The 25,754-nt window shown below is 33.0% G+C and overlaps 1 protein-coding gene across 1 annotated transcript in view; it reads left to right on the top strand.

Annotated features, from left to right (window-relative positions):
* Positions 1–17,880, top strand: part of LOC115886805 (neuroligin-4, X-linked-like) — a 296,223-nt gene extending 278,343 nt beyond the window's left edge. Inside the window, exons 7-8 of the mRNA XM_030906097.1 lie at positions 10,892–11,043; positions 17,754–17,880. Coding sequence (XP_030761957.1) covers positions 10,892–11,043; positions 17,754–17,880 — 279 coding nt within the window. The remainder of the gene's footprint in view (positions 1–10,891; positions 11,044–17,753) is intronic.
* Positions 17,881–25,754: the final 7,874 nt, after the last annotated feature.

Below are 25,754 nucleotides of genomic sequence, written 5' to 3'. Positions count from 1 at the left end.
ACACTTGATGAACGTGACGAAAAATAGGATATTTTATGTTTTTGAATTATCATTTCCTGATAAAATATAAAAAAGTGTAGAAGTTATCATATTATACGATTTTAAGTTGAACTTTAACCTTCAATAACTTTCAAACGAGTCGATTAAATAAAAAATCATGTCAGACCTTTTTTGAAGATCGTTTAATTTCCTACAAGAATATGTATTGATTTTTGCTATATGCTTATTTGTTAGACCGCAATAAAATTCAAAAGAAGTGTTTTTCCCCGTGTTAATTAAATAGGAAATAGAAAATCACGTTGAGACATCTCTTAATATTAAGAGCCCAAACTTTCAAGAATTTTGAAGTATCTGAATCCCTTCTTAGTGTTTTTATTCAATGATTATATATACATTTTTTTTTATAGATGGGAAACGCCATTTACAGCCAGAGTGTGGGGGTCACCTCTCACCCGAGTCATACCCACTAAAAACCCATCTGTAGAGTTACCTCTCCAATCTCGGAACCGCCTTGCGGCATTACTTCAAGACTGGAGATTGTTTCGCCACTTATATCTGTGCCTGCCAAATTTTTATCTTTTCATCTTCCTGTTTTTTAAGCATGATGGCTCTCATCATCCTGGTGATTGCTTCACAGTTCTCTCTATTTTCCATCATAAGCTCGCCGACATTTTCCATTGTTATTTTAACCTTGCATATTTGTTCCGCCGATGATCTAGTCTCCAAATGCCTACTACACTCGAATAATGTGTGATTGGCCGACTGATGCTTCACAATACCAGTATTTTGTGGATTCCGCCTTAGTTATTCTAAACAGGTACTCTCCAAAAGCACCGTGCCCTGTCATCGCCTGGGTGATATAGTAGTCCGTTTTCGTCCACGTGTTATTTATCCAAACCCTCACGTCCGGAATAAATATCTTAATTCGACCCTGGTATGCCTCCCATCTGTTCTGCCATTTGTCCAGTATTATCTTCCTGGCCTCTGATCGATACCCTGAGCCGTGCCTGTATATTAAATTTCTTTCCTCGATTTGTAGGATAATTGGGGGGAGTTTTGCTAGAGCGAGAACAGCTTCTGTGGAAACTGTACGATACGCTGACACTACGCGTAGAACTAGCATTCTGTTAATTTTCTCGAGGACTTTTTCATAGTATTTATAGTCTGTTGCCCTGCTCCAGATGGGCGAGGCGTACAGGGATCATCGAATGCACAACCGAGGCAAACATTCTCCTCTTTCCGTCACTGGGGCCTCTAATATTGGGAGTGATTCTGGTAAGCTGTTTGATGGTATCAACCGTCCTGTCCCTGATTTTAAGGACATGCGTAGTCATGCGCATCCCCGAATCAAGCCAAACGCCCATATATTTTATTGCCTTTTGAGGTCTGATGTGGCAATTTCCCAATTGGATATTTAAGTTCGTCGTCTTGCGATATCCTGTCAGAACGACTAGTTCTGATTTTTCTGGTGCCAGATGTATGTCCATTCTATCCAACTTATTGGTTATAGTTAGAGCAGCTGTTTGTATCTTTTCTTCGAAGATAGTGATGGTCGGAGCGGTGATCAGGACAGCCAGATCATCCGCATAAGCAATCAGTAGATTACCTGGTCCAATATCGAGCCTCAGGATCTGGTCATAGAAGATGTTCCACAAGGTCGGTCCTAGAATGGACCCCTGCGGTACCCCGCACGTCATCTTGTGTTTTTTGCCGTTTTCTGCAATTACATATCTTTTTGACAAGAAAGACTTAATCATAACGATGAGGTATTTACTGATCTTTATGCTCCCTAATTGTTCAACAATTCCTGTCCATGGGGTAGAATTGAATGCGTTTTTAATGTCTAATGTAAGCAGTGCCGCGTATCCCTTGTTCTTATACGATTTCGTTTTAATACGGTCTACGTTACTCGTAACAATGTTTAACGCGCCTATCGTAGATTTGCCTCTGCGGAACCCGTATTGGTTTGGGTGTAGTCTGTTTCCATCCTCCACTTCTTTCTCCAGTCTATCCCTCAGAAGACATTCTAACAGTTTGGCGCTTGCATTATTAAACATATTGACGATATTTTGTCTAATTATTATACAAGGTTAACAGATTTAACCTTATATCAAGCGGGCAAAACCATATTAAAAACTGTCAGTCCCCTACCCCCCGTTTCCTATCCAACAGAATTCCGTCTCACTCTTTTCTCCGCATAAACAAATGACAGCGGTAGTCTCCTATGTGCGAACCCGAAGCATATTGTTCTATCTGGGGTGCATGTCTAAGAAACGTGACCTCCGCAAACCTCGTTCTTTCCAAGGAGCAGCAGCACGTGGACCGACATGTTAATGTAATATGCGAGTGCGGCAGCTCCAAGCAACGGAGGAAATTGCCGCTAGATGTCGCCGAGAGCTGAGCGCGCCAGATATGCGCCTGATTTCGGGACACAATGGAGAGCGTGAGCTTGGCATTTATTTCTGCATTATTCAAGAGCAAAGAGGAAATATCGTGGTGTAAAGTGTAATAATTTTCAGATTAGATTTTTAGATTCGTAAAGTAGTACAGGGTGTCCCAGTTATAAGTACATGTATTTATACAGGGTGGCGCACCTCATTTGCCTCAGTTGATTATACGAAAACGGAAAGATGTAGAAACAAAATATTTTATGGGTTAATATGGGGAGGCACTGTCCACAATTCTACATTATTTTGAAATATAGAGGGTGTTTCAGAACTGAGATCCATACCAAAGTTATATTTTTTCTTATGGAACACCCGGTATTTTATTTTCTTTTTAGATTCTTGGACTCAAAAAAGAGGTATTTATTATAAGGGTTAAATATGTTTAAAATCTTTGGTTTTTGAGATATTAAAAATTTAAATATACATGCTACAATATAATAGATTATCAACACCCTGTACATTACTTTTCAGAATAAATTCTTGTGCTGAGTTTAAAGGTAGAGGAACAAACTTTACTGAAAAATGTTATTGCTTCCTTAACCTATCCCGCTCATATTTTGAATTAAAAACTATTTTTCAATAAAATAGCAATCCAGATGGCTGGTGTCGCCATGGCAATTTTCTAGTGACAGTAACTATTTTCAAAATCGACATTAGTTTATGGACATAATTATTTAGATTTATAAAGGTTACTTAAATTTACTCACAATAGTTTAACAAGTAAGCATTTCATTATTTTATCAAGAAAAATAAAGCAATATCTGCTGGCGGAACGAATGGATATGTTCTGTTGATTTTATTTTGTGAGGAAACTTGCTTCTTGACCTCAAGTGCTTATGCCCAAAGATATCCAAATATGAATTTTTTTGATAAACGTTCTTTTGAAACACTAATTGTCCTATTGCGCAGATCTGGTAGTGTGGTTTATAAAAAAAAACTATTAGGCAGAAACCTGTCGTTGAAGGCAAAGAAAATGAATTTGCCGTAATTGACTCTTTTATAGGAAATCTATAATATATCTGCAAGTCATCGTAAAATAACTCAAAAAACTACTTCTTCGTTTTTCTTGATAGAATAATATATACATATTTAATAAATATTATTTATGAAACTATTGTAGGTAAATTAAGTAAAAGTAAACTGGTATATATCTTAAATAAAGCCCATAAACTAATTTCGATTTTAAAAATAGCTACTAACTGTCACTAGAAACTTACCATGACGACACTAGCCCTCCTGGTTGCCATTTTATTGAAAAAATATTCTTTATCCAAAATCTGAGGTAGATAGATATAGGAAACCCTAATATAGCTTGAAAGAGCATCAATCTGCGTCGATTTATTTAAAAAAAATACATGGTGTTGTATTTGAAGTAACGAAATTTTTATGTAAAATAAATATTTAAAATAGACTAGCAATTTTTGATACCCCTGTATATGTTAAACGAAACAATAAAACTTTTCAGTAAAGTTTATTTCTTTCGCTTAAAAGTCAGCACAAGAATTATTTCTAAAAAACAATGTACAGGGTGTTGACAATCTGTAATATTATAGCATGCATATTTAAATATCTTTAAATATCTCATGATCTATAATTTTCAGAATGGTCGAAAATTTAAAATGATTTCGTATCTCAGTTGAATTATTAAACACATTAAACGTGTCTCAAAAATCGATCCCATGACATCAATGCCGGTTTTGCTCTATCTAGACAGGAAATATATTTTCACTGTTAAAACAAAATCAATGAGGAAAATGCATGTTTTTAAATAATGGGTTTAAAAAATAGTTCATATAATTACAAATTGAACAAAAAAAAATCGTTGATATCGGTAAGAAATGCCTCTAATATAAAATAATTAAATATTGTTAATTTAAATGGCCGGGCACACGCTCTCTACCGCGCCTTGCCGCTGTGACTTCACCCGCCGTTCTTCTGGTTGAGTGGAGCCAGATGCGTGTTTATTTTACACAGTTTGCTTTTAAACGCTGTTGAATCCGAGTCAAAATTTTAGTTATTTGTGTTAATTAATACATAATTAGTAATTAGTGATATTTATAAATAGTAATGGATGAGCGAAAACAGAAAAAAATGGTCCAAGGCCATGAGAAGAGATGAAAGAAAAAACGTTAAATTATCCTCTATTTTACGATTTATTGTTTTGAAGATCATTTTGATGTAAGTTCATATATTTATGTAAATATTGTCTTACATAGGTATACGAAAATTTAGATGTACAGGGTTATTCATATATTTTGACACCCACATACAGCCTTAACTGCAAGTTTTAGAAGAAACCATTAAATAAAAAAGTTGTATGGTTTTTCATATACTCTCTTTTAAAATTAATTCTAGTTATACAGGGTGTCTCAAAAAAGGTGGTCCAGAAAATTGTAGGTATTTTTCGCTTTTCAACTGTCAATATTTTGTAAACATTTGAAGATAGGTATAGGAATTATACATGAAATATATCTAGAATATCTAGAAATTTCCGAAGAATCCAAAAATATATAGGGTGTTTCACTTAAAAAAGTATCTTAATTTTGGCGTTTGCTTATGGGACACCTTGTATAATATTTTCATTACTGATAAACAATTTATTTCCTATAATTTCGTAAAAAAACAATCTTTAAAAATAACAGGGGTAAGGGGGTGTCAATTAATATATATATAAAAAACTTTCTTTTTATTATATATATATGCTCTGGAGTTATTTTTCCACGTACTAAACAAATATTTTTGTCTCTTTTCACTTCTACATAACCTACAGCATTATCTCCATACGTCTCCCTACCTGATCTGAAAAATAAGTTTATAACATTAATTCATAACTATATAATAGTTCGTAACAGTAGGTACCTACTTATACTTAAATATGCCTCAGTACTACAAAGAATAAATGTTACCTCTCTGTTTTTTTTAATACCTCTCTGTTTTTTTCCTCGTAATTCAGCACCAATAAATTGGGAATTTGTATTTATAAAAGCAGCCAACATAAAAGCATCGACTTTTGAAAGTTATCTGATTGTGCTTTTACAAACCCGGAATCTGCCATTACTTAAAAAATTTTCAGAACACACAACACATACAAATAATAACTGCACAAAAAAGCATAAAAAGCACCTTCAATCAACGCTACAAGCAACACAAATGTCTTAGTACGCCACCTAAATAAGTACATAAACGGAACACGTCTGGCTGCTGCTGGCCATCGCGCGTCGACGAGAACGGCGGGTGACGTCAGACCAATAGAATATCGTTTCAATTCGCGAGGCGTCGTTTGCGTTATCCATAGTATTTTAATGGCCCGTTTTATAAAATTGTGGTATTGCTTTCAAAAAAAAAGTTTTTTTTTGCATTTATACATATTTATTCTAATAAATTGAACAGTTTCTGGCGAAAAATAAAATATAGCCATCTTCCTCATTTCGACCATCCTGTATATTTATATTATTGACATTTTATATAAAATTGTCTGAATAATCAACCTCTAAATTATCTAACATAATCAATAAAACTCCCAGTGTAATCTAGTGAAAATCTATTAGACTAGAAATATGAGAGGGAGAGTTTATAATCAAATCTTCATCGCGCGTTCAAATTTCAGGTTAAACAATTTAGTTATATGGTAAAGATTGGGTAAACTTTCCCTAATTAGTTATCTCGCTTTCGCTTCATTAGAAAGCGGTTTTTACCGGGCGTAATTAACAGTATCCCGCCCTACCGGCGGTTTGATTGAACAATATTGTTACATCGGATCGATCTACATGTAACTCTACCCACGCCTAACCCTCTCTGCGTGTGCGTTTGAATTTTAGGGTAAATAAGAAAGTGGAATACATAGAGCTATGTGGTATTGTGTTGTAAATATATGTTCCTTAAGGGTGTAATGAAATTATTGTAATTTCAGATTTTATAAATTCATTTCGGATTTTTTTAAATGGTTATTCTTCTACTTCTTTAGTTAGGTGCATGGCAAATCTTCTACTTGTGTCTTCCTATATGAGATACCTAAGAGACCTTATCGTTGGTGGGGAAGCTCCTACCCAGTGAGCATTTTATTCCTTTAAGAGAAATGCGTTCTAGGCGATGTCGTTGTTTCCAGGTCCATCTTTTGCCTGCTATAAAGCAATAAAACGCAGATACGTAACTGTTCCCTAATGTTCCCTAAATGTGACAAAACTTTGCTCACTGGGTAGTCAGGTGCTAGGGGGAATCCTTTCTAGCAATTTGCTGGGTCTTAGGAGCATCTCGCTGTCAGGTCCCACAATAGGAATTGAGCTCAAATCCAAGGAGGCAATAGAGAAAGAAAACTATGTCGTCTATTATAGATTCGGGACAACACCGGTATCAGGTCTAAGAAGAGACAAAGTTAAGGAGGTGGAAAAAATGACTAATCCTCTAGCCTCCACCTCACGGGTGCCTTAGCCAGAGACAAGCTCCTTGACTGTGAGGAGACAGACAGCTAAACCCCAACCGTGGGAGGTTGTATACCCTTGAATGAATATCTGTGGTTAGAGGAGGATATCTTGTTGCAAGGAGGTAATAGAGAAAGAGAGATACTGGTATCAGGTCTAAAGAGAGACCAAGTTAAAGAGGTGGAGAAAATGGAGACTGATCTTCCAGCTTGACACCTCAAGTGTATCTCAGCCGGAGACAAGCTTCTAGTAGGAGGTAGATGTCCACTCCTCGGAGGATGAACAGCTGTTGTCAGAGGAAAATGGGAATTACCCCCTCAACAGGAAAATCCCCATGCATGATGAGTTATAGACTGTACGATGAGTATAGCTCAAGAAAAAGGAAACACAATAGATCTTTAAGGTGGCTGTAGTGCTTGCCCATTCTACATTCTATTTGTTTAAGACTATGTTTATAAAACAAAGCAAAAACTTTTTAATGTAACTTAAACTAAATAATTATAAATTAAATGAATTAATATAATTAAATATTTTTAGAATTTATTTACCTAATATAATTTTCAGAACTACCTACAATCCTATTTGCCCAACGTATTTACCCATTTCATAATATACTGTGATATGATTGACATTTATTATTTGTAGTTTTAGTTTTTACTAGGTAAACTAACAAAATAATTGCAACAAACAAAACCCTCTTTTTGAGTTTTAATCCGCTGACGGACTTTCTGGTGTATGGAAGACTAATAATATGGATTAGCCTTAGCAGATTAGCACATTAACCTTAGCAAAGACCTTAACTTAAAATACTTTAGGTTTTTTTTAATCTATAAAGAAATTTAAAATACAAATTAATATTAAATTCAACAAAAAAACTTTCAATTTGAACATAATGTAAGAAAATTATTTGACTAAAAGTGCTCAATTTATTTTCCAAATTGCACTCTTGTACGAAAAACGGTTTAGCAAAAAAAGTAGAAAAAGGTAGTAAAGTAAAAGCTTACTTCCCTCAGGAAGTAACTTCCCAGTAAATTTCAAAAAGGTACGTTTCGAGGATCACATCGGCGGGTGATTGAGTTTGTGTCGTTAAGCGAATGTGCATTTTGGCGAGAATAAGTTCGGTAACGGGTCCGCGATGTTAGCGTGATGCATTAAACGAAATTAGGGCAATCAGTTCCATTGCCCTGCCCCGTCTATGACGCAAAATGGAAATAAAGCAGTTTTTAATGTCGCAATAGCTTAACCGAAACTTTATTAGAAATGTGTTCTGTTTATTTGCTGGAGCCGTATAAAATGCAGTTTTGATAGCGATTTGCATGAAAATGCAATTAAATGTTTGGAAAAAACACCCAGAAAACGACATTTACAGTTTACAGTAGCATACTTACACTTTAGGCGGATAACTATCACGCTCTATATTTACTTTTACTGAGCTGAAACACGTAAAAACATAGATATGACGTTCATGGACATTATGTCAACACCCTCCTTAATTGTGTAACGTTTTTAGTTCGTTACATGCCTTTGTATATGATATATGATGTCTGGCGTATCATCACCGGATTCCCTATCGTTCAAGCCGGATAATTTAATTGACGCACTTGGCGTAATTTTTACGTTCCCTAGTCGCCAACCCTGTTATCGCTCTGTGGAGGCGCTGTCAACATCGCTTCTGTCAACTCTCTGTGCTGTCGACTGACTTTTGCTTTTAGCGCTCTGTAGCCTAACCTAACCATCCCGGCTTTTAAAAATGGTGATTATTTAAATCTTGCTGTATAATCTGAATCAGCTGCTATTTCTTAACTGGTAAGGATCTTCTCCTTTAGATTCGATATTATACTGCATATTTTTAGAGTTTTGTATGTCCCAACTTAACTTGTATTTGTATTTTGCTGGCACGTTGGCGTCCCTTTTCTTTTGCCCTCCAGAATGTTACATGAAAGAAAGGACAGTTTCTTTGTTTATTAGTGAGCCCTCGGAAGTAATTCGAGGTAGGTTCATTTTGTTTATTAGACCTTGTTTGATTTTAAACAAGAGTTTCGTATTTTTAGGGTCCAAGGTACGGACTAGTTATGGTCCAAGTTACGGACATTATCCAAGGTCCTAGTAGTGTTCCAAGGTACGGGTAGTGTCCCCATATTGCCACAGTATGGATACAGCGTAAGCCCCATGCTGCTTCGCTCCCATTTCTCAGTCTAGTCAGTAGTTACGGCTGTATTGATTCATGGTGTACTCATTCTGGCCCCTTTTGTTGTATTGGCCAACAGGATAGCCGAGAGACAGTGCAGAGATATGACCCACCTCACGCTGCTACTCTTCGAAACAGGATTGCCTCAAGAACAGCTAAGTCTAGATTTAGGTTCTGATTTTCAGTCAATTTTCAGTCTTAATTTAATGTACATTTTAAACGATATCGTACAGAATGTTTCATTACATTACGCCTTGTAATAGTATTACTTTTTTATAGATATTATTATTGCACTAACATCATATAAAAGTAATGCTACATTTCATATATTCTCTTAAACTTTACATGTCTTGTATTTTATCATAGTTGTTTTCATAGATATTTAGTACAATTCTTAACACCACTTTCGTTGACATATAACCACTATAATAATTATTAAAATTGTACAATGCTATTTACCATCACAGTCCATCATGAATAAATATAGTCATTAGTTTTAAGTAATATACAACTGCGTTTTCTTTCTCTGTACATGCCTGGCGCCCAATATCTATATTTTTGTTTATTGTTATTGATTAGTTTTTCTCTCTAGTGAAACACCTTATCCACGACTGCTCTCCGATGAAAAGCTGCCGTTCGCAGTGGTAATGCTTATAAAAAAACGCTACAATTGGTTTTGGTAAACAATTCTCTAGCAAAAGCTCAATGCGTTTTCCAAATTTTATATATTGTGTAAAAATGGTTTTTAAGTGGAATGGATACAGCTTAAAATTCGAAAATTTTTTTGGAAATAGATTTGTGTGTCTGGAAGCATTCATTTCTTAGTCTGGCTATATTTCGTATCAATTTTTGAAAAGTTTTATGTTCATTTATACTAAATGACGTCTAGAGATAGACCTCACCAAAATTATCATCGATTGTCATTCCCCATTCGTCTTTGATGCCGTTTTTTTAACCCAACTAAGCAAGCATTAAGAGAAAACAAAATAATTGATGATATGACACAAAATTACTAAATTATATTATACAAACGCTTTTAAGAAGATTTCTTTGCAGAACATTATCATCAACGCTTTTTTCCACCGGCTTCGGTAAACAAGTCACAAGCAACACCTTGATAACTTAATGTATAGATTATTATTCCCGTTTTTAAAAAAAATACTATTCCCGTTTTTGTATTAAAATATAGATACAATTTAAAGTTAGTAGTTAGATAACGGTTCTTCGTCTTACTAGTGTTACTTAAAACAGGCCATATATCGGCGCTCATGTTTATTCAGAAAGTCGACCTTGTGAGCTAGCAAGACAAATTTAGACAGTAATTAACGTAGTATAAATTTATTTATACTGAGCGGACTAACAAAGAAACTGTAGTGTTCCAGTTAGAGTAACAAAACCCGATTAAGAATCCATAAATATTTACTGTCGAAAACGTCTTTATGGGTGATAAATGTACGCTGTCATAATCTGAGCCGACACAATGATTAATAACGTAGCGGAAATGTCAAGGGCGTCACAACAACACAAAGCCAATCAATAAAATTCGTATTTTTGACGAAAACGTGAATCTAATTGGCTCAAATGTAGCTAACAAGGAGGTCAATAAAATAATGATTCATTTAATGATAATAATTTTATAAAAGTTTCTTTATTGATACTCTTCAGTAAAGTTAGTCGTAAAATATCTAAGAACCTTTTATTATTTATTAATCCAAGACAAATCATATTTTAAATTCAAAGTCACAGTTTGCATTTATTTTTACAGATAAAAAGTTATATTTTTCTTCCTCAACAGCAATGTTAAAGATTCATTATAATAATTTTCTTTTTCTTTTCAGAGAATGGGTACTGCCCATGGGGAAGAGCTACCTTATATGTTCGGTGCTCCATTAGTGGATGGCTTCAATCATTTTCCAAAGAACTATACTAGATCTGAGTTAGCTCTTTCGGAATCGTTTATAATATTCATTGCCAACTTTGCAAGAACTGGGTGAGTGTTGATATATTTTAAATACTAAATAATTTTACTTTAGATTATTGTTATATTATGCACTTTTACTACCTTTTTCAACCTTTAATTTCATTTGTTTCACTTATTTTCCTCACCTATTTCCTCCACTAGTATTGTTTTCATATTTTTCTTTCTGCTAATTTTCCGCAGGTTTTTTAAATTTTACAGGAACATCAGTGTTTTGTCAATTATTGTTCTTATCAATTGACAAATGTTTTACATTTCACACACAAAATAGATATTTTTAATATTTTCTTTTTATTATTAACTAAGGTTTAAGAGAATTAACAGATATTTATTAGAATATACCGTATGATGAACATCGATGACATTTCCCATATAAATTAACATATAAAATGACAGCGATCTTCATTCCATAGCCATCGCTGACGCCGTTTTTTCTCGATCATACGGTATTAATGATTATACAGGGTTGTTCACCACATACGACACGGAGTATTGTAGCTAAACGACGAGATTTTTACAAATTGTAAGTTTTGGGTTCGATGAAGGACTATTAGAGGTACAATTTAAAAATATTTTTACAAGATACAGAGTGTCCTAAATAAATAAAAAATATCAAAGTTGTATTTTTTCAAATGGAACACCCTCTATATTATTACATTTTTAGTTTCTACGATTAAAATAAAGGTAAATTTGATTAAGGTTTATTACACTTAAACCTTGCCGTTTTTGAAATATATTCAATTTTGTGAAATTGCAGTCAAAATTTTAATGCTTCATTTCTCCAAGGGTGTATCAAAATTTTTAATTCTAAATATTTACTGATGTCTATTTAATGATCAGTTATTGTGTTGCAATAATAAAAATAATACTATCTCATACAGAGTGTCTAAAAATCTATTTTAAATTATTTCTAGCTTTAAACGGCAATAACTTGTTTAATTTAAATGAAACGCCCTGTATATTTTAGGAGAATCAGATGCATAATTTAATTGTCTATCAAATTGAATTATACCACTTTTTACCTATCCCTTCAAGTTTTCGTAGAAAATGCATTTTCTTATAATTTAGACCTTATTTATCATGGACTATATACCCATGGAATATTGACATTTTAGATTGTTTTTAAAGCAACAAATGTACAAAATGTACAGGCTAGTATTATTATCGTTTTTAGCAAAATGATAATATTACTAGCCCATTTGTATGCAAAAAGAAAACTATTTAAATCTTTATAAAAGCGTATACCATTAATTAAATATACCACCCTTATTTCCGCACAAATACTAATTAATTACATACTTAATTATGTTTGTTAATAAATTATTCTAAATCAATGTGGATTTGAATCAAAAATCAATATAATAATAAGTTATGAAAATGAATGTCTCTGTTGTTATAAATAAGCATTTGTCAAAAAATGAAATATCATTTTTAGATGTTACTTTTTACACACTTATTTTATTTTAGTATTTGGAGCAATTATTATTAATCAACGCAAACGGTCAACTAATGTAGTTTGAATACTGGAATCATATTAATTGGTCCTCTTTTTAACAAATATTTAAACAGTTTTTTTAATTTTTTAATGAAATAAAACAAACTATATCGACAATGTGATACCTGTACTCTTTAAAATTTAGTACATCTTTAAAAATAATCTAAAATGTCAGTATTCCATGGGTATATTGATAAATGAATTTAAAATTACAAGGAAATGCATTTTATACGGAAACTTGAAGAGATAGGTAAAAATGGTATAATACAATTTGATAGACATTTAAATTGTGCATATAATTCTCATAAAATATACAGGGTGTTCCATTTAAATTAAACAAGTTATTGCCGTTTAAAGCTAGTAATTATTTAAAATACAATTTTAGACACTCTGTATAAAGTAGTATAATTTTTACTATTGCAACACAATAACTGATCAATAAATAAAAAAACTTCAGTAAATATTTAGTATTAAAAACTTTGATACCCTTGGAGAAATTAAGCCTTAAAATTTTGACTGCAATTTCACAAAATTGAAAATATTTCAAAAACGGTAAGTGTAATTGGTTTAAGTGTAATAAACCTTTATCAATTTTACCTTTATTTTAATCGTAGAAACTAAAAATGTAATAAGTAAATAAATAGAGGGTGTTCCATTTAAAAAAATGCAACTTTGATATTTTTTATTTATTTGGGACACTCTGTATCTTGTAAAAATATTTTTAAATTGTAGCTCTAATAGTCCTTCAGCGAACCCAAAACTTACAATTTGTAAAAATCTAATCGTTTAGCTACAATATTCCGTATCGTATGTGATGAACAACCCTGTATATTACGTTGTAAAAAATACAAAAATTTGAAGAACTTAGCTAATTCTAGTATTTTTAAAAATTAAAAGAATTAAATTTTTAATCTTTAATTTTTAAACTAAAAGAAAATTATGACTTTTAAATATTTCTACATTATTTATTTTCTTGAATGCTAGAGTAATGACGTAGCATAAAAATCGTATCCAACAAAAGAACCTTTTTTTCGGAAAATCTATTTATTACCGTAAAACATCAGCCACTGTGCGATATATCTTCCGCAAGCTCGAGATAAATGATTTCCTTGTCCGAAAAGGTCCTCTCCAAGTGTTAAATTTTAAACAGCCAAGTGCCTGTGAAAACGATTTTAAACTGGTAGGGTGGAAAACAACGGGACGGATTTCACACACTAAAAATACATTCTTTAACAAGATCAGTTTATATTTTATGTAGTTACTTAAAGGTAGTTCAGTAATATTATGGCTCAAATTGCGATATATCCGACAAAATTCATAAAGTTTTCAAAATTGGTGGAAATAATCAGGACATCATATGTATTAATAAAGTGAAAAGTTCCCACCCCTAAATAGTGTGCGTCATCCCCCAGGACATCGTTTCTACCCCCATTTTGAGTTTTTTAGATAATCTCGGCAACGGTGCAATTCTCGACAAAAATACCTGTACAGAAAATTTTTCTTCATAAAATTCTCTATTAAAAAGATAAATACACTTTTTTTCTAAAAGTTAATAATAAAGTGGCAAATAGGGCACAAATATAAGGGTTGGTTATGACTAGCACTATCTGCAGTTCAATCTAATTTAAAGTTTAATGTTTAACGCTAACAAAAAACAGTAACCACTAAATTATACTTAGAATTTTAATATACGTTCTTCTCTCACACTCCTGTACCCCTATAAACAGGGTGATTTGTACTTATTTCCACATCACCCTAGAGGTAGAGTATTTGATGCGTTTTTTTTAAAGTGGTATCCCCTGTAGGCCTAATACAATTTTACAAGGTATTTTTGTCGAGAAATGCACCGTTACCGAGATTATCTAAAAAAACTCAAAATGGGGGTAGAAACAATGTCCTGGGGGATGACGCACCCTATTTAGGGGTGGGAACTTTTCGGTTTAGTAATCCTCATGCTATCCCCAACATACCTACCAATATTCAAAACTTTTCTTGAATTTTGTCGAGGTTTAAATCGTAATATTACTGGATTAAGGGTTATATATGTAGTTAATCTTTATCATTTATATTACTTTTCTTTAAGTATGTTAATGAGCAGAAGGTGAGTTAATCACTGCGACCTTAAAGATTTATTGTGTCCCCCTTTCTTGAGTCACTCATCATAAAGTCTATAACTCATCATACAAAACGATCTTCCTGTTGTACGAGGGATAGGGTAATTCCCCATCTTTCTCTGACAACAGATGTTCCTCCTCAGAGAGAGTGCATCACTACCTCCTACTAGAAGCTTGTCTCCGGCTGAGATACCCTTGAGGTGTCAAGCTGGAGGATCAGTCTTCTCTACCTCTTTAATCTAGTCTCTGCTTAGATCTGATGTGTTTTCCCCGGATCTATAATAGAGAATAAATCTCTCTTTTCTCTATTACCTCCATGGATTTGAGGTCAATTTTTATTATGAGGATCTGACCCTCAAAACTCTCCTCCCTTGAGTTGATAACTCGTTTTCTGCCGTTTCTTTTCATTCGGCGGCAAAATGCAGATGGCTTTGACCGTCAATTCCATCAGCTTTAGATATTTGTTAGGTTTTAGAAGGCCCATTTTGACAGCCTTTCTGTCTTTGCTTATCGAAGTCTATGCATTCAAGCAATTAGTAAAAATCTAGATTATTAAAACAAATTTTCAATTACCATTCGCAGCTTAAATGTCTTTCTTGTCTCAGCCATAATTGACCTAAAATCCTGAGATATTAAAATGGTGAAAACTTATAGGAGAATTTTGAGGAAAATTTAAATTAAAACGATTCAGGTGGCGAACAGCCGCCTCTAGAGCAAATTAAAACGACGTGCTTTATAGGGGATGAAAATGAGCATAAAGGAAAATTTATTCCAGTTTTCTATTAGAGGAAATGCGAGAAAACCTGCCAACTAGAGCTGTATGAGTGTGTCTCGTATACAACGTGAAATTAACAATAAAAACGTGTATAACACAAGAATAAATTATGATATTTTGATTTAATAATCTTAATAAATAAATAACTTCTTTGTATAGTAAAATAACTTTTAAATCTTTTAAATGAGACAATTATTCCCAAAATGTTAGAGCAATGAACCAGTCATAAAAATATAGATATCATTTGAAATAAATTGTATCGAGCAAATACCAGTGGCATAAAACGTAATATACAAAGTAACATGAACGAAGCTCAGTCCAATATTTCATATTGACGGATATAAAATTGTGACACGGAAAACATTCTACCTTTTGACTGTGCTCGTTGTAAGCGATATATTATTTAAAGTCGTCTGACTCGTCAGGGAAATATATCGACATGGCTGCGACAAACGCCAAAGATGGCGTAACGGAAGCGCATTTGGCAACGATGTTATTTTAAATTACGTATCAATTGTGAGATGGAAGTTCTAGGTATAAAATACAGTCCATGACAGACAACAACTGTGACTGTATTTTCTTTCGTTAGACAGAGTATATATTATTCTGCTCCAGAATATCCTTTAATATGCATGCATTGTGGCCATGTGCAAATTTATATAACAAATATACAATATTATTGAAATATAATATTCAACATAAATCACAGTTCCTGTTCTAAATAAATCATCACGGATTTGTGGTCATTTCAGTTGGTTATAAACAATAGATTGAATATGGGTAAATATTTGTATTTGAATAAAGCTTTATTTAAAATAATAATGTATTGTCCACCCTAAGTTTAACATCCAAAAAAATTATTGTAAATAGCTTTCAATATAATATATTGAGATTATTACAGTTTTTAAAATATGACAGTAATAAATAAAGTAATAATAAGGATTAATAAATAAAGTAATAATAAGGATTAACCATTTTAGTATATTCAAAAAAATTTGAAAAATGCATTTTTCTCGAAATAATAACAATAGAAAGTTGTTTTGCTCTTGTAAAGATGATCCGGGAACATCCTAAACTTGTAGATTGTATTATAGATTTATTGTGTGCCCCTTTCTTGAGTTATAACTCATCATAGAGTCTCAGGACTTTGACAAATATACCAGTATCTGGGACGGTTTTATAGAGGTTTGTTTCCCATCTCCGATATCAGTCGTACCAAAGTTTATGGCACGAATGATTGTCGTCTCGGCGATTTCAGTGGTGGGGTGTTCTGGTGTTTTCCTATTTTCCCCACAGAATCTGCATTTGTCATTGTTTCTTGGCTTTACTTCTACTGAGGTGTTCATTGAGGAGGTCTGATTTTTCTCAATCATAAGTCCCGAGAAATGTCTTTGAATGTCTTAGACGGGCTGATGAATTCTCATTCCAGGTTACGGATGGAGTCTTCCAGGAGCGATATTCTGTACAAGGCATCGACAATCGTCGGTATCGGTAAGTTATGACGGTTTTTTATATCGTAAAAACGTGTTAATCGTTGTTGTCATAGTTATCGATCGGTCATAGATATCGCAAATTTGTATCGAGGAGGATCGATAACTCTACCGTGTGCCCTTGTTAACCCCACGGTAGAGATACTGATAGTCGTCGGTACAAATTTACTATATACCCTATTGATGACAGCTAAAAAAAAACGTCTAGTTCTAAAATCACGGAAAATAAAGACACCCTATACCGGGTGCGTCTCAAAAGTGGCTCACCCCTGTAACCTTTTTATTTAAAAAAATGAGGTTTGATATGTTAGTATATTATATAAATTAGAATTGATTGACGTATTAAATAATTGTTTATGGTCACTTCCTGTTTCACCGAAAATGACTACAAGTTTGCCAGTTTACCAGCCATTGATTGAAATTTAAAATACAATGTTTTTATGCGAAAATTTTAAAAGTTGACATATGATATGTCATTCTATTCAGTGTCATTTTCTATCGAATAAAGTAAAAAACCGAAGGTGCCATTTAAAAATCAAAAGTTGTAGTAAGTTCCGGTGAAACAGGAAGTGACCAAAAACAATTCAATACGTCAATAAATCCTAATTTATGTCATATACCAACATACCAAATCTCGTTTTTTATCTGAAAAAATAAAAAAGTTATAGAGGGTGAGCCACTTTTGAGACCCACCCGGTATAATCTTTTCTAAACAACCACCAACGCAATTATAGTAAAACTTCCAGTTTACGCCTAACCGCACCCTTCGGGTCGACCTAATAAAACCTTAATTCTAATTATCCGGGAGTTTTTCGCCGAGCAAAGTTTAATGAAGTCCTTTTTTGCAGGAATCCTAACGAACACCACAAACAGGAACCGGTTCTGGCCGCGTCGAGGGAGAGGAACAGGTTCAGAACAATCGTGTGGGACGAATACGATCCAGTACACCAAAAATACCTGGAAATTGGTGAGTAGTGAGGGCTTAAATGTGATATTTTATTCATTTTAAATCAGTTTAAGTTGAAAATATTTGAGGTTTATCGCTTAAGAGAGTCTAAACTTTTCGTTCAGTTGAATGTTGAATTTTGTTTTTTCGAATTTTTTAAATAAAATATTGAACAATTTTGTAGACTTAAATTCCCTACAACTTATTATGTGCTACTTTCCCTTGCAACATATAGTTCATATTAAATACACTTTTAGTCACCTGATTAAGCTTGACAGGTACAGCGTTTCCCACTTTTACATTTTTTCTTTTAATCGACATATTTTAGGAAACAAAACTAAATTAATTATAAATATATAAACAGTAATTATTTACATCAACAAAACTCATCTTCTTAACAGCACTTAAGGGACAAAAAGGGCCATTACAACCGTTTTCCTGTTCAAAATATTCTAATAAAGTTGCGATGAATTTTTGCAACGGCTATTAAGCTATCCTATACACAACCGTAATAAAAGAAGTTCTAAAAAGAACAATGTTCGACTGCAAGGTCTGCTAGTAAACATTTTTAAGCTTAAAGTACCACAACACTATTTATTTAAACCAAAAACTTGTAATGCAAAAATAAAGTGTCAAAACGAATGAAACTGCCAAGAAATAAATAAATATGACAACTTGACATAAATGTGGCAACTTGACTTTTTTACATCAAAGCTGCCACCTGAATCCCCAGCGGGAATTTCAAATTCCAGTTATAGTGCTATTCTTTTAAAAGTTCCTCAATATGGCCTACCTAGTTACGAAAATTGGTATTTTTTTTTAATGAAAAATAAGTTGGCGTTAGCGAATTCAGAAATTGATTTACTCTTTGGTTAACAATAATATTTTTCAGGATTGTCAAGTTGACGTTAAAGTTATGTTATTAGGTGGTTGTCATAAATAAAAACATAGATTATTGAATTTATTTAATAAGAATAAAGGTATTTTACCGCAGATCCGAAGAGATTTTACTTAAAGGTATTTCATAAACTTTCTCAGTGAGAATATTAACTCCCCTGTTTCTTATATTTCAGTTAAAGGGACGTAAGGACTATAGGAAGTAAATTTTTGTTTTCATGTTTTGACGATATCTGAGAGTTCCTAGAATTATCAAGATTATTGAATAATTATAGTTGTTTAATAAGTGAAATTAATAGAAGACTTGGAAATAGGATGATGCTTTTCATGTTGTAGTTGATAAATCACCCCATTTCTCTTAATTTTTTTTTTCAGTACAGTTAATCACAAATTAAATTGATGTGTGCAAAAACAGCTATATATTTTCAAACATCTTATTTAAATAGTTCTTTTATATACTATTAAACTGTATCAACTACAAAGTATTTAGCAAAAAATTATAAGGTAATAAATTTTGTATATATAATTTATGAAAATTTATAATATATAAAGATTAGAACACAATCCTCTGAAGGAAAAAGAAATACTCAAAAACTCATTAAATATACTTTATTAAAAATAACAACATACCAAAACATCCATGCAAACTGTAATAATCAGAACATTATCCACATTATACCTTTATTAAATTTGTGTCCACACTCCTGCCAGGAAATCCAGAAATGTTTGTTTAAATATTAACTTATTTTAAATTGCCAGAAACACATCAGAATATATCACAACCACAACTATAGGTTAATCTGTACTAAATTTTATACCGAGTAAGTGATGCGTTAACTAACAAGTATAGGATAAAAAACAATTATTAATATAGAGTGTACTATACAATGTCCTGCTTATTTATGAAATGACTTTCCCTTCAAATGTGAGGAATACCAGTAAAATAAAACATAATTTTTGGTTTAGTTTGGTGTTTGATATTCTAACTACATCTATTACAAACCTTAAGTGCTTTTAGTGAGTAATTGTATTTTTTATTATTCCTTGTGTATCCTGTAAAGTAAAAAAATATTTCAAGAAATATAAAAACAATGCAATAGATATCAAACAGATTCATAAAAACTACTTACAATTATTGTACATAATTATATATTTCAAGTGTTATTTGATGTTTGGTCCCATTACCAACATTACCTTATTTAGGTCTTCTCTACCAACTCAACTTTTAAACCTGTTTTAAACCTTCTTTATATTTTAAAACTGATTTACAACAATCTGTAATGCCCGCGCTGTTTCCTGAAATATAAGTTTTAATCTATTTATTATCATATAGTAGATATTACAAACCTGAAAATTACTGATACGAGGAAACTTCTCAAAATAATTATAATAATACCTTTTACAAACATCTGGACTAATTTATTTTCACGAATTTATGAACGAGCCAATGTTTTCTAATACGTTTTTAAGCGATTTACACATTTTGAATATCTTCCAGCCTATTCGTCAACTCTTGATCGGTGAAAAGATTATTTATAACTATATAATTAGTACTGCAGGTTGCAGGTTAAATAAAAGAACAAAATCAAGTAGAATTTGTGAATAAAAACTCAAAAAATAATGAAAATATTTAGAAAAAGGAACGGTAAACGTCAATGTCAGCCAAGTGTCAGAGTTCAATTGGATTTACCACAGATTATGAATTTTAACGATTTGAAGGACAGTCGACTCCAGTTTAGAGATTTTCGTTTTAAGCCTCCCATACTGAAGTCCGCCATATTGGGAAGTTTTAAATGAATACAAGTATAGTCATCTCGGCGTCAAATATGTCCATGGTTGGCAACAATGAATTTAAATCGCGCCCTCGATTACGTAACTAAAAGTTTAATTGATACCAAATATATATAGTTTTATTTCTTATTGAATTAATTATATTTTGTCCCATTTCAAAACAGTACACATGTTGCATTTATTCATCTTCCGTATAGGCTTGGTGCATTTCAGTTGATTTCAACAATTTTCGACCGCAGCGCTTCAACGGAAAAAATCTGAAATTATCAATATATAGTTCACGCCGCCGCGCCGCTCCATCATGTTGATCACATATACACTGCTGGCAAAGGAATATTGGTAATAGGAGGTTTTCAATGCGATAAAAAAAGATGGTAAGGCTGCAAAATACACTGCAGTGCAACAGAGACGGATAAAGTGTCTTTTCCTTACCATCGTATAGGGGAAGTGATCATAGAAGTGATACGACGAGAGAGCCCCTGCGAGAGGGGGCGCCGGGCGGGTCTTTAAGACGCTTGTGTGGGGGCTACCGCCTACTAATAGAACAGAATCGAAAAAAATAGAAACAGGACGGACAGTGTTGCCATTCAATTAAATCGAAATTATGTTGGCTTGTCAAAATCCTAAATCTTCTAATCCCATTATCTTGCCTACTTAATGAAATATTAAATGAAGTACGAAACAATTTTACGAATGTTTTTTCTAGGCACATAACTTCTTTCTAAAACGAAAAGTAACATGCAAAACTTTGTTATCATTTCTAAAATAGCATGTGCAATTTTATGAAATGGCAATACTGTACGATCTTCCTAGCAGTCGCCCCGACACAGTCGGTCGGCGGCGGCGCTTCACAAAGCCGCGGCTGTGACAAAGGAATTAGGCCGAAAAAAACTTTATAAGGAGTAGACGAACAGGGTTGCCGGGTTTGTTAGATTATAATTCCATACGAGAACAAAATTCTCGGTAGATCTTCAACAAAAAAAAAAGTACAGAAACGAAATAAAATATAATATTTAACTCCAAAATTAGCATTCCTATGTGTCGTAATAATAGATCACTTAAATAAAATACAAATATAATAAATATAACAAAAATTAGAAATAGCTAGGTATATTATTTGATATTAAAAAATATTGAATTAAATAATATTAATATATTAATAAAAACATATAAAACTATAATAAGTAGGGATAGCAGGTCACAAATTAGTGTGTAGCAGTCACTTTTACCTTTGTACAAATTTTGATCAGTGATATCTAAAATTAATTTCATTTCAATGGGAAAGCTGTAGCAACTCTCAACTCTTTTTTCATATAATATATTTTTTTGACGGGAAAATCACTAAAATATTTGTCCGAATTTAGGTTGTTTCTTAACTTAAATTTTGTTTTTTGTTTACATTTTTTGGGGAAAATATGGGTTCAACTTTAGTAGATGAATGAAATAAAATCTTTTCAAAAGATATCAACTTCTTCGGGCATGTCGCCAATACCGCGCCTAATAAGGAGTAATAAGGAGTAATAAGGATTTTTAGGAATATCTCTGTAACTCTGCAACTAGACAGAACGATGACCTGTATGTGTGTTATTACTAAATAAAATTTAATGAAACAATAATAAAGTCAAATTATACAGATTCCAACACGGCAGTCGCTTAATTTTTAGTCAAATAAGTCAGCTTTTTATAAGTGCTTCTATTGTAAAAACTAAAGACGCAGTTGAATATATCGTTAGATTTTTCTTTAAATCGGTAGATCGGTAGCTTACAGACGAAACCGGTAGACCTGGCAACTCTGTGATGAACTGACGGGAGTCAGAATAGCGAGGTGCGGAGGCGCGGGAAGGGAAATAAAATAATGGCGATAAATAAAGGGCGGGGAGATGGGTATCATGTGGTGGATGGGAGGTGGCGGAATTTCCAAAATTTGTTATCTTATTGGAGTTTGTCTAAGTAGACAGTCGTAGTGGAAGTGGAAACGGGGAAGTTGTTGTCCATCTCTGTTTAAGCATAGACTTTTTATAGGCGTTTCATTCCAATGCATGTAATTCCTATGCTTAGAGATCCATTGCCGGGCCTGTATAATATCGAAATCGTGGTTTTGTCATAATGTTAATAAAATTGCCGAAAAAATGTTATCGCGTAAAAGAGAGCGTAATTAGGGCGTTGTTGGGTGCAATAACATTCAATAACTCAACTTTCCCGGATATTCAACTCTTCCGAAACAACATTTTATAGCATCATAGTTTCTCACACCGATTTGATCAAAAGAAATAATTAATTCAAGCAGTTCGACGAAACGAGTGAGTAAGCAAAGTGCTCGGTACATAATCAAAAAATTAAATAGACATATACTATGAGAGGATAAAATATAATTTTTAATATTAATGATATATTTTTTTTAATCAACCAGTGGTTAAATGTTTTATACATCCTCTAAAATTATAATTATGTACCTTTAAAAAATTTCGTTATAGCCGAAATGGCTCCAATTATGCCCCACTAGCAAATCCGGTGATTAAAACTATGCTCGCTACCGTAGTTGAACTAATATAAAAAGTTTATTTTAAATGGAATAATATATTATAATACAAAACATCGAAATATTTTAAGTATAATATAGAGTATATAATAATATAAAAAATATTTATATTTGAGAAAAGTCCATTTTGATTTTATATTATGACTCAAAATCTCTATTGTTTGGTACCTATAAAATGTAGATGGAATTCTGGCATCTTAGTTCCCGTTAATGGTGTTATGACTTTACTTATGGTTGGCGTAACCAAGACGGTGTAAGTTTATATTAATTCAGTAAGAAATAAACTGCTTTAAATGAACTTTCAACATACTTTTTTATCTTATACGTCACGTATACTCAAGGCCACGAACAAATAACTTAGGATATGTCAAGTGGAAAGCCACTGGAGGCATCTCCAGCTCTGTTGTTCCAGTAGAGAGAGCGACATTGTGAAAATAAAGAAGGGGGCAAAAATACGCCAAGGAGAAACGAGGACTGGATATTAAAATTCATTCCATAAGTTAAGTTCTCGCCAGATCTGTGGAACTTCCTTAGTTCGGAGTTACGGGGGATTTAAAAATAAATCAGGGCGTGCACAGTGTGCTGAAGCAATTCTTGATTCTCTGTAAGCTCTTCACGGCTACAGTTGATTCAAAACCAGGAGAGCAAAACAATTTTATCCAAAGAAATATTGTTTGAAAAACTACACAACTACAGTATGTCTCCGGATTGTCTTTATACGAGTAAAAACATTTTTGTTATTGAGAAATTTTGAGAAAAATGCATTCTTTGTAAAAAAGTTTGCTTGTTCTAAAATCGTTAATCCCCCTTATACTTTTCCAAATTTCCATACCGTTTTATAGGTAAATATAATTTCGTTTTCATTCTTTGATATATTGTTATTGATAGAATTTTAATTAACGTCATATTTTTTGCTGTTCTGAAATGTTAAAGAAGCTCAAAATTTATTTAGTTCCATGCTACAGTAAGAGTGATAATTGTTATCGGAAAATGTGATAGTTCAAAGGTGCGTTCACACCGGCTGCGCCGCGCAAAACATTTTTTTAACATGTACTTTTGAAGTGTATTTTTTTTAGCGCGCACAAAAGTATATGTTAAAAAAATGATTGAACGCTCCTTAGCAACAGCAAAAAAAATATGATGTTAATAAAAATTAATAATAACCATACAGGGTGTTCCTTAATGACAGGCTAATATTTAAGGATGTGATTCTTGGACCTATTCTAAGAAAAAAACTTCATATGAATATAAGTCCTAAACATCTTAACATTTCAGATAAAGGGTGGTAAAATTTTCTATTTTTTTTTCAAAATAGGTATATCTAATGTTATAGAATCACCCCCTTAAATATTAGCATATCATTAAGGAACACCTTATATATCAAAGAATAAAAGCGACATTATATAAAGTAAAGTAAAGATTTTAGTTAACGTCTCCTTTTTGCTGCCAGGGTTAATCTGGACGGGGCCTACTTTGTTTACGCGGAATCCGAACCGCGGTCCTCGGCGCCTATGGCCTACCGACTTGGCAAGTGTCTAAATCGACTCTTACGAGATATCCGATCTCATTCGGCCTCGAACCGGCGTGAATGAGGAGTGTGTGTTAATAGATTTTACACTTTTGCCTTTGGACAACAGCACGATACAGAGTTTCGAACCGGTCACCCGTCCATCCACTAGTATCGCCTTCCGTCGCTTAACTTCGGTGTTCTAATGGGAACCTAGCTGGGCCATTGCCCATGAAATCATTAGCGTAACTAGCAATTTATCCTGGGGTGGGCTTAGTGGGGGGTGGGCTGGGGTTGAGCCCAGGGGGCGCTTATGGCTTTTGTTTTTTTTTAAAGAAAAATAATTTTTACATTATTAAATTAAAAAACACTTTTTTTGAATAAAACACGAATTACTCTATCAATAAATTTCATAGACTTAATTATCAAACCATGTTCCCGTAGATTACTTAAATACCTACATATTTTCTAAAAAAATGAAAATTAACACGTTTTTTGAACACAACAAAATAATATTAAGGAAACATGGGGAATAATATTAAGGAAACAACAAATGGGGGGGGGGAGGGGGCGGGCACCCCTGTAGTTACGCCAATGCATGAAATGCTGTTTGATTTTTACGGCTGAAAAAAATCAACTATATTTTCATGTATTTTTTTAATTTTCTTTAAAACGGTATGGAAATTAGGAAAAGTATAAACGGGACTAACTATTACAGAAACAGCAAAAAATTTAATGAAGAATTAATTTTTCTCAAATTGTCAGTAATAAAAAGTTCTTCCTCCTGTAGAGGCAATCAGAAGACATACTGTATTTGATGCATCAGAACAAGTCAATGCATATGGTTAGTCTCTTTCCATACACGATTTTAACTTGTTATAAAATGTTTAGATTAATAATCTCAAATTACCTAATTCGACAATAGATAACTCTTCAGTAGTATAAAAACACAGATTCAAATTATCCAATTTTTCCCTCATGTCTTTGTGTTGCAAAATCAAACAGCAATATGAAATTAACATATAGACGAAGTACCGCGCATCCAGCCGCTAATTGCATTCCATTAATTTGTTTAGCGTGGAAGAACCGAAACGATATCGCTAGCGGTTATCGCTAGCGACCATCGCAATATCGTTCGGTCTATCGTTAAGCACTGAGCGTTATGGAGT

Source organism: Sitophilus oryzae, unplaced genomic scaffold (assembly GCF_002938485.1).
Source record: "Sitophilus oryzae breed Bouriz unplaced genomic scaffold, Soryzae_2.0 scaffold_497_pilon_pilon, whole genome shotgun sequence".
Classification (NCBI taxonomy): domain Eukaryota; kingdom Metazoa; phylum Arthropoda; class Insecta; order Coleoptera; family Curculionidae; genus Sitophilus; species Sitophilus oryzae.
Note: the sequence above shows the minus strand (reverse complement) of the source record. Positions and strands in the feature narration are given on the sequence as shown.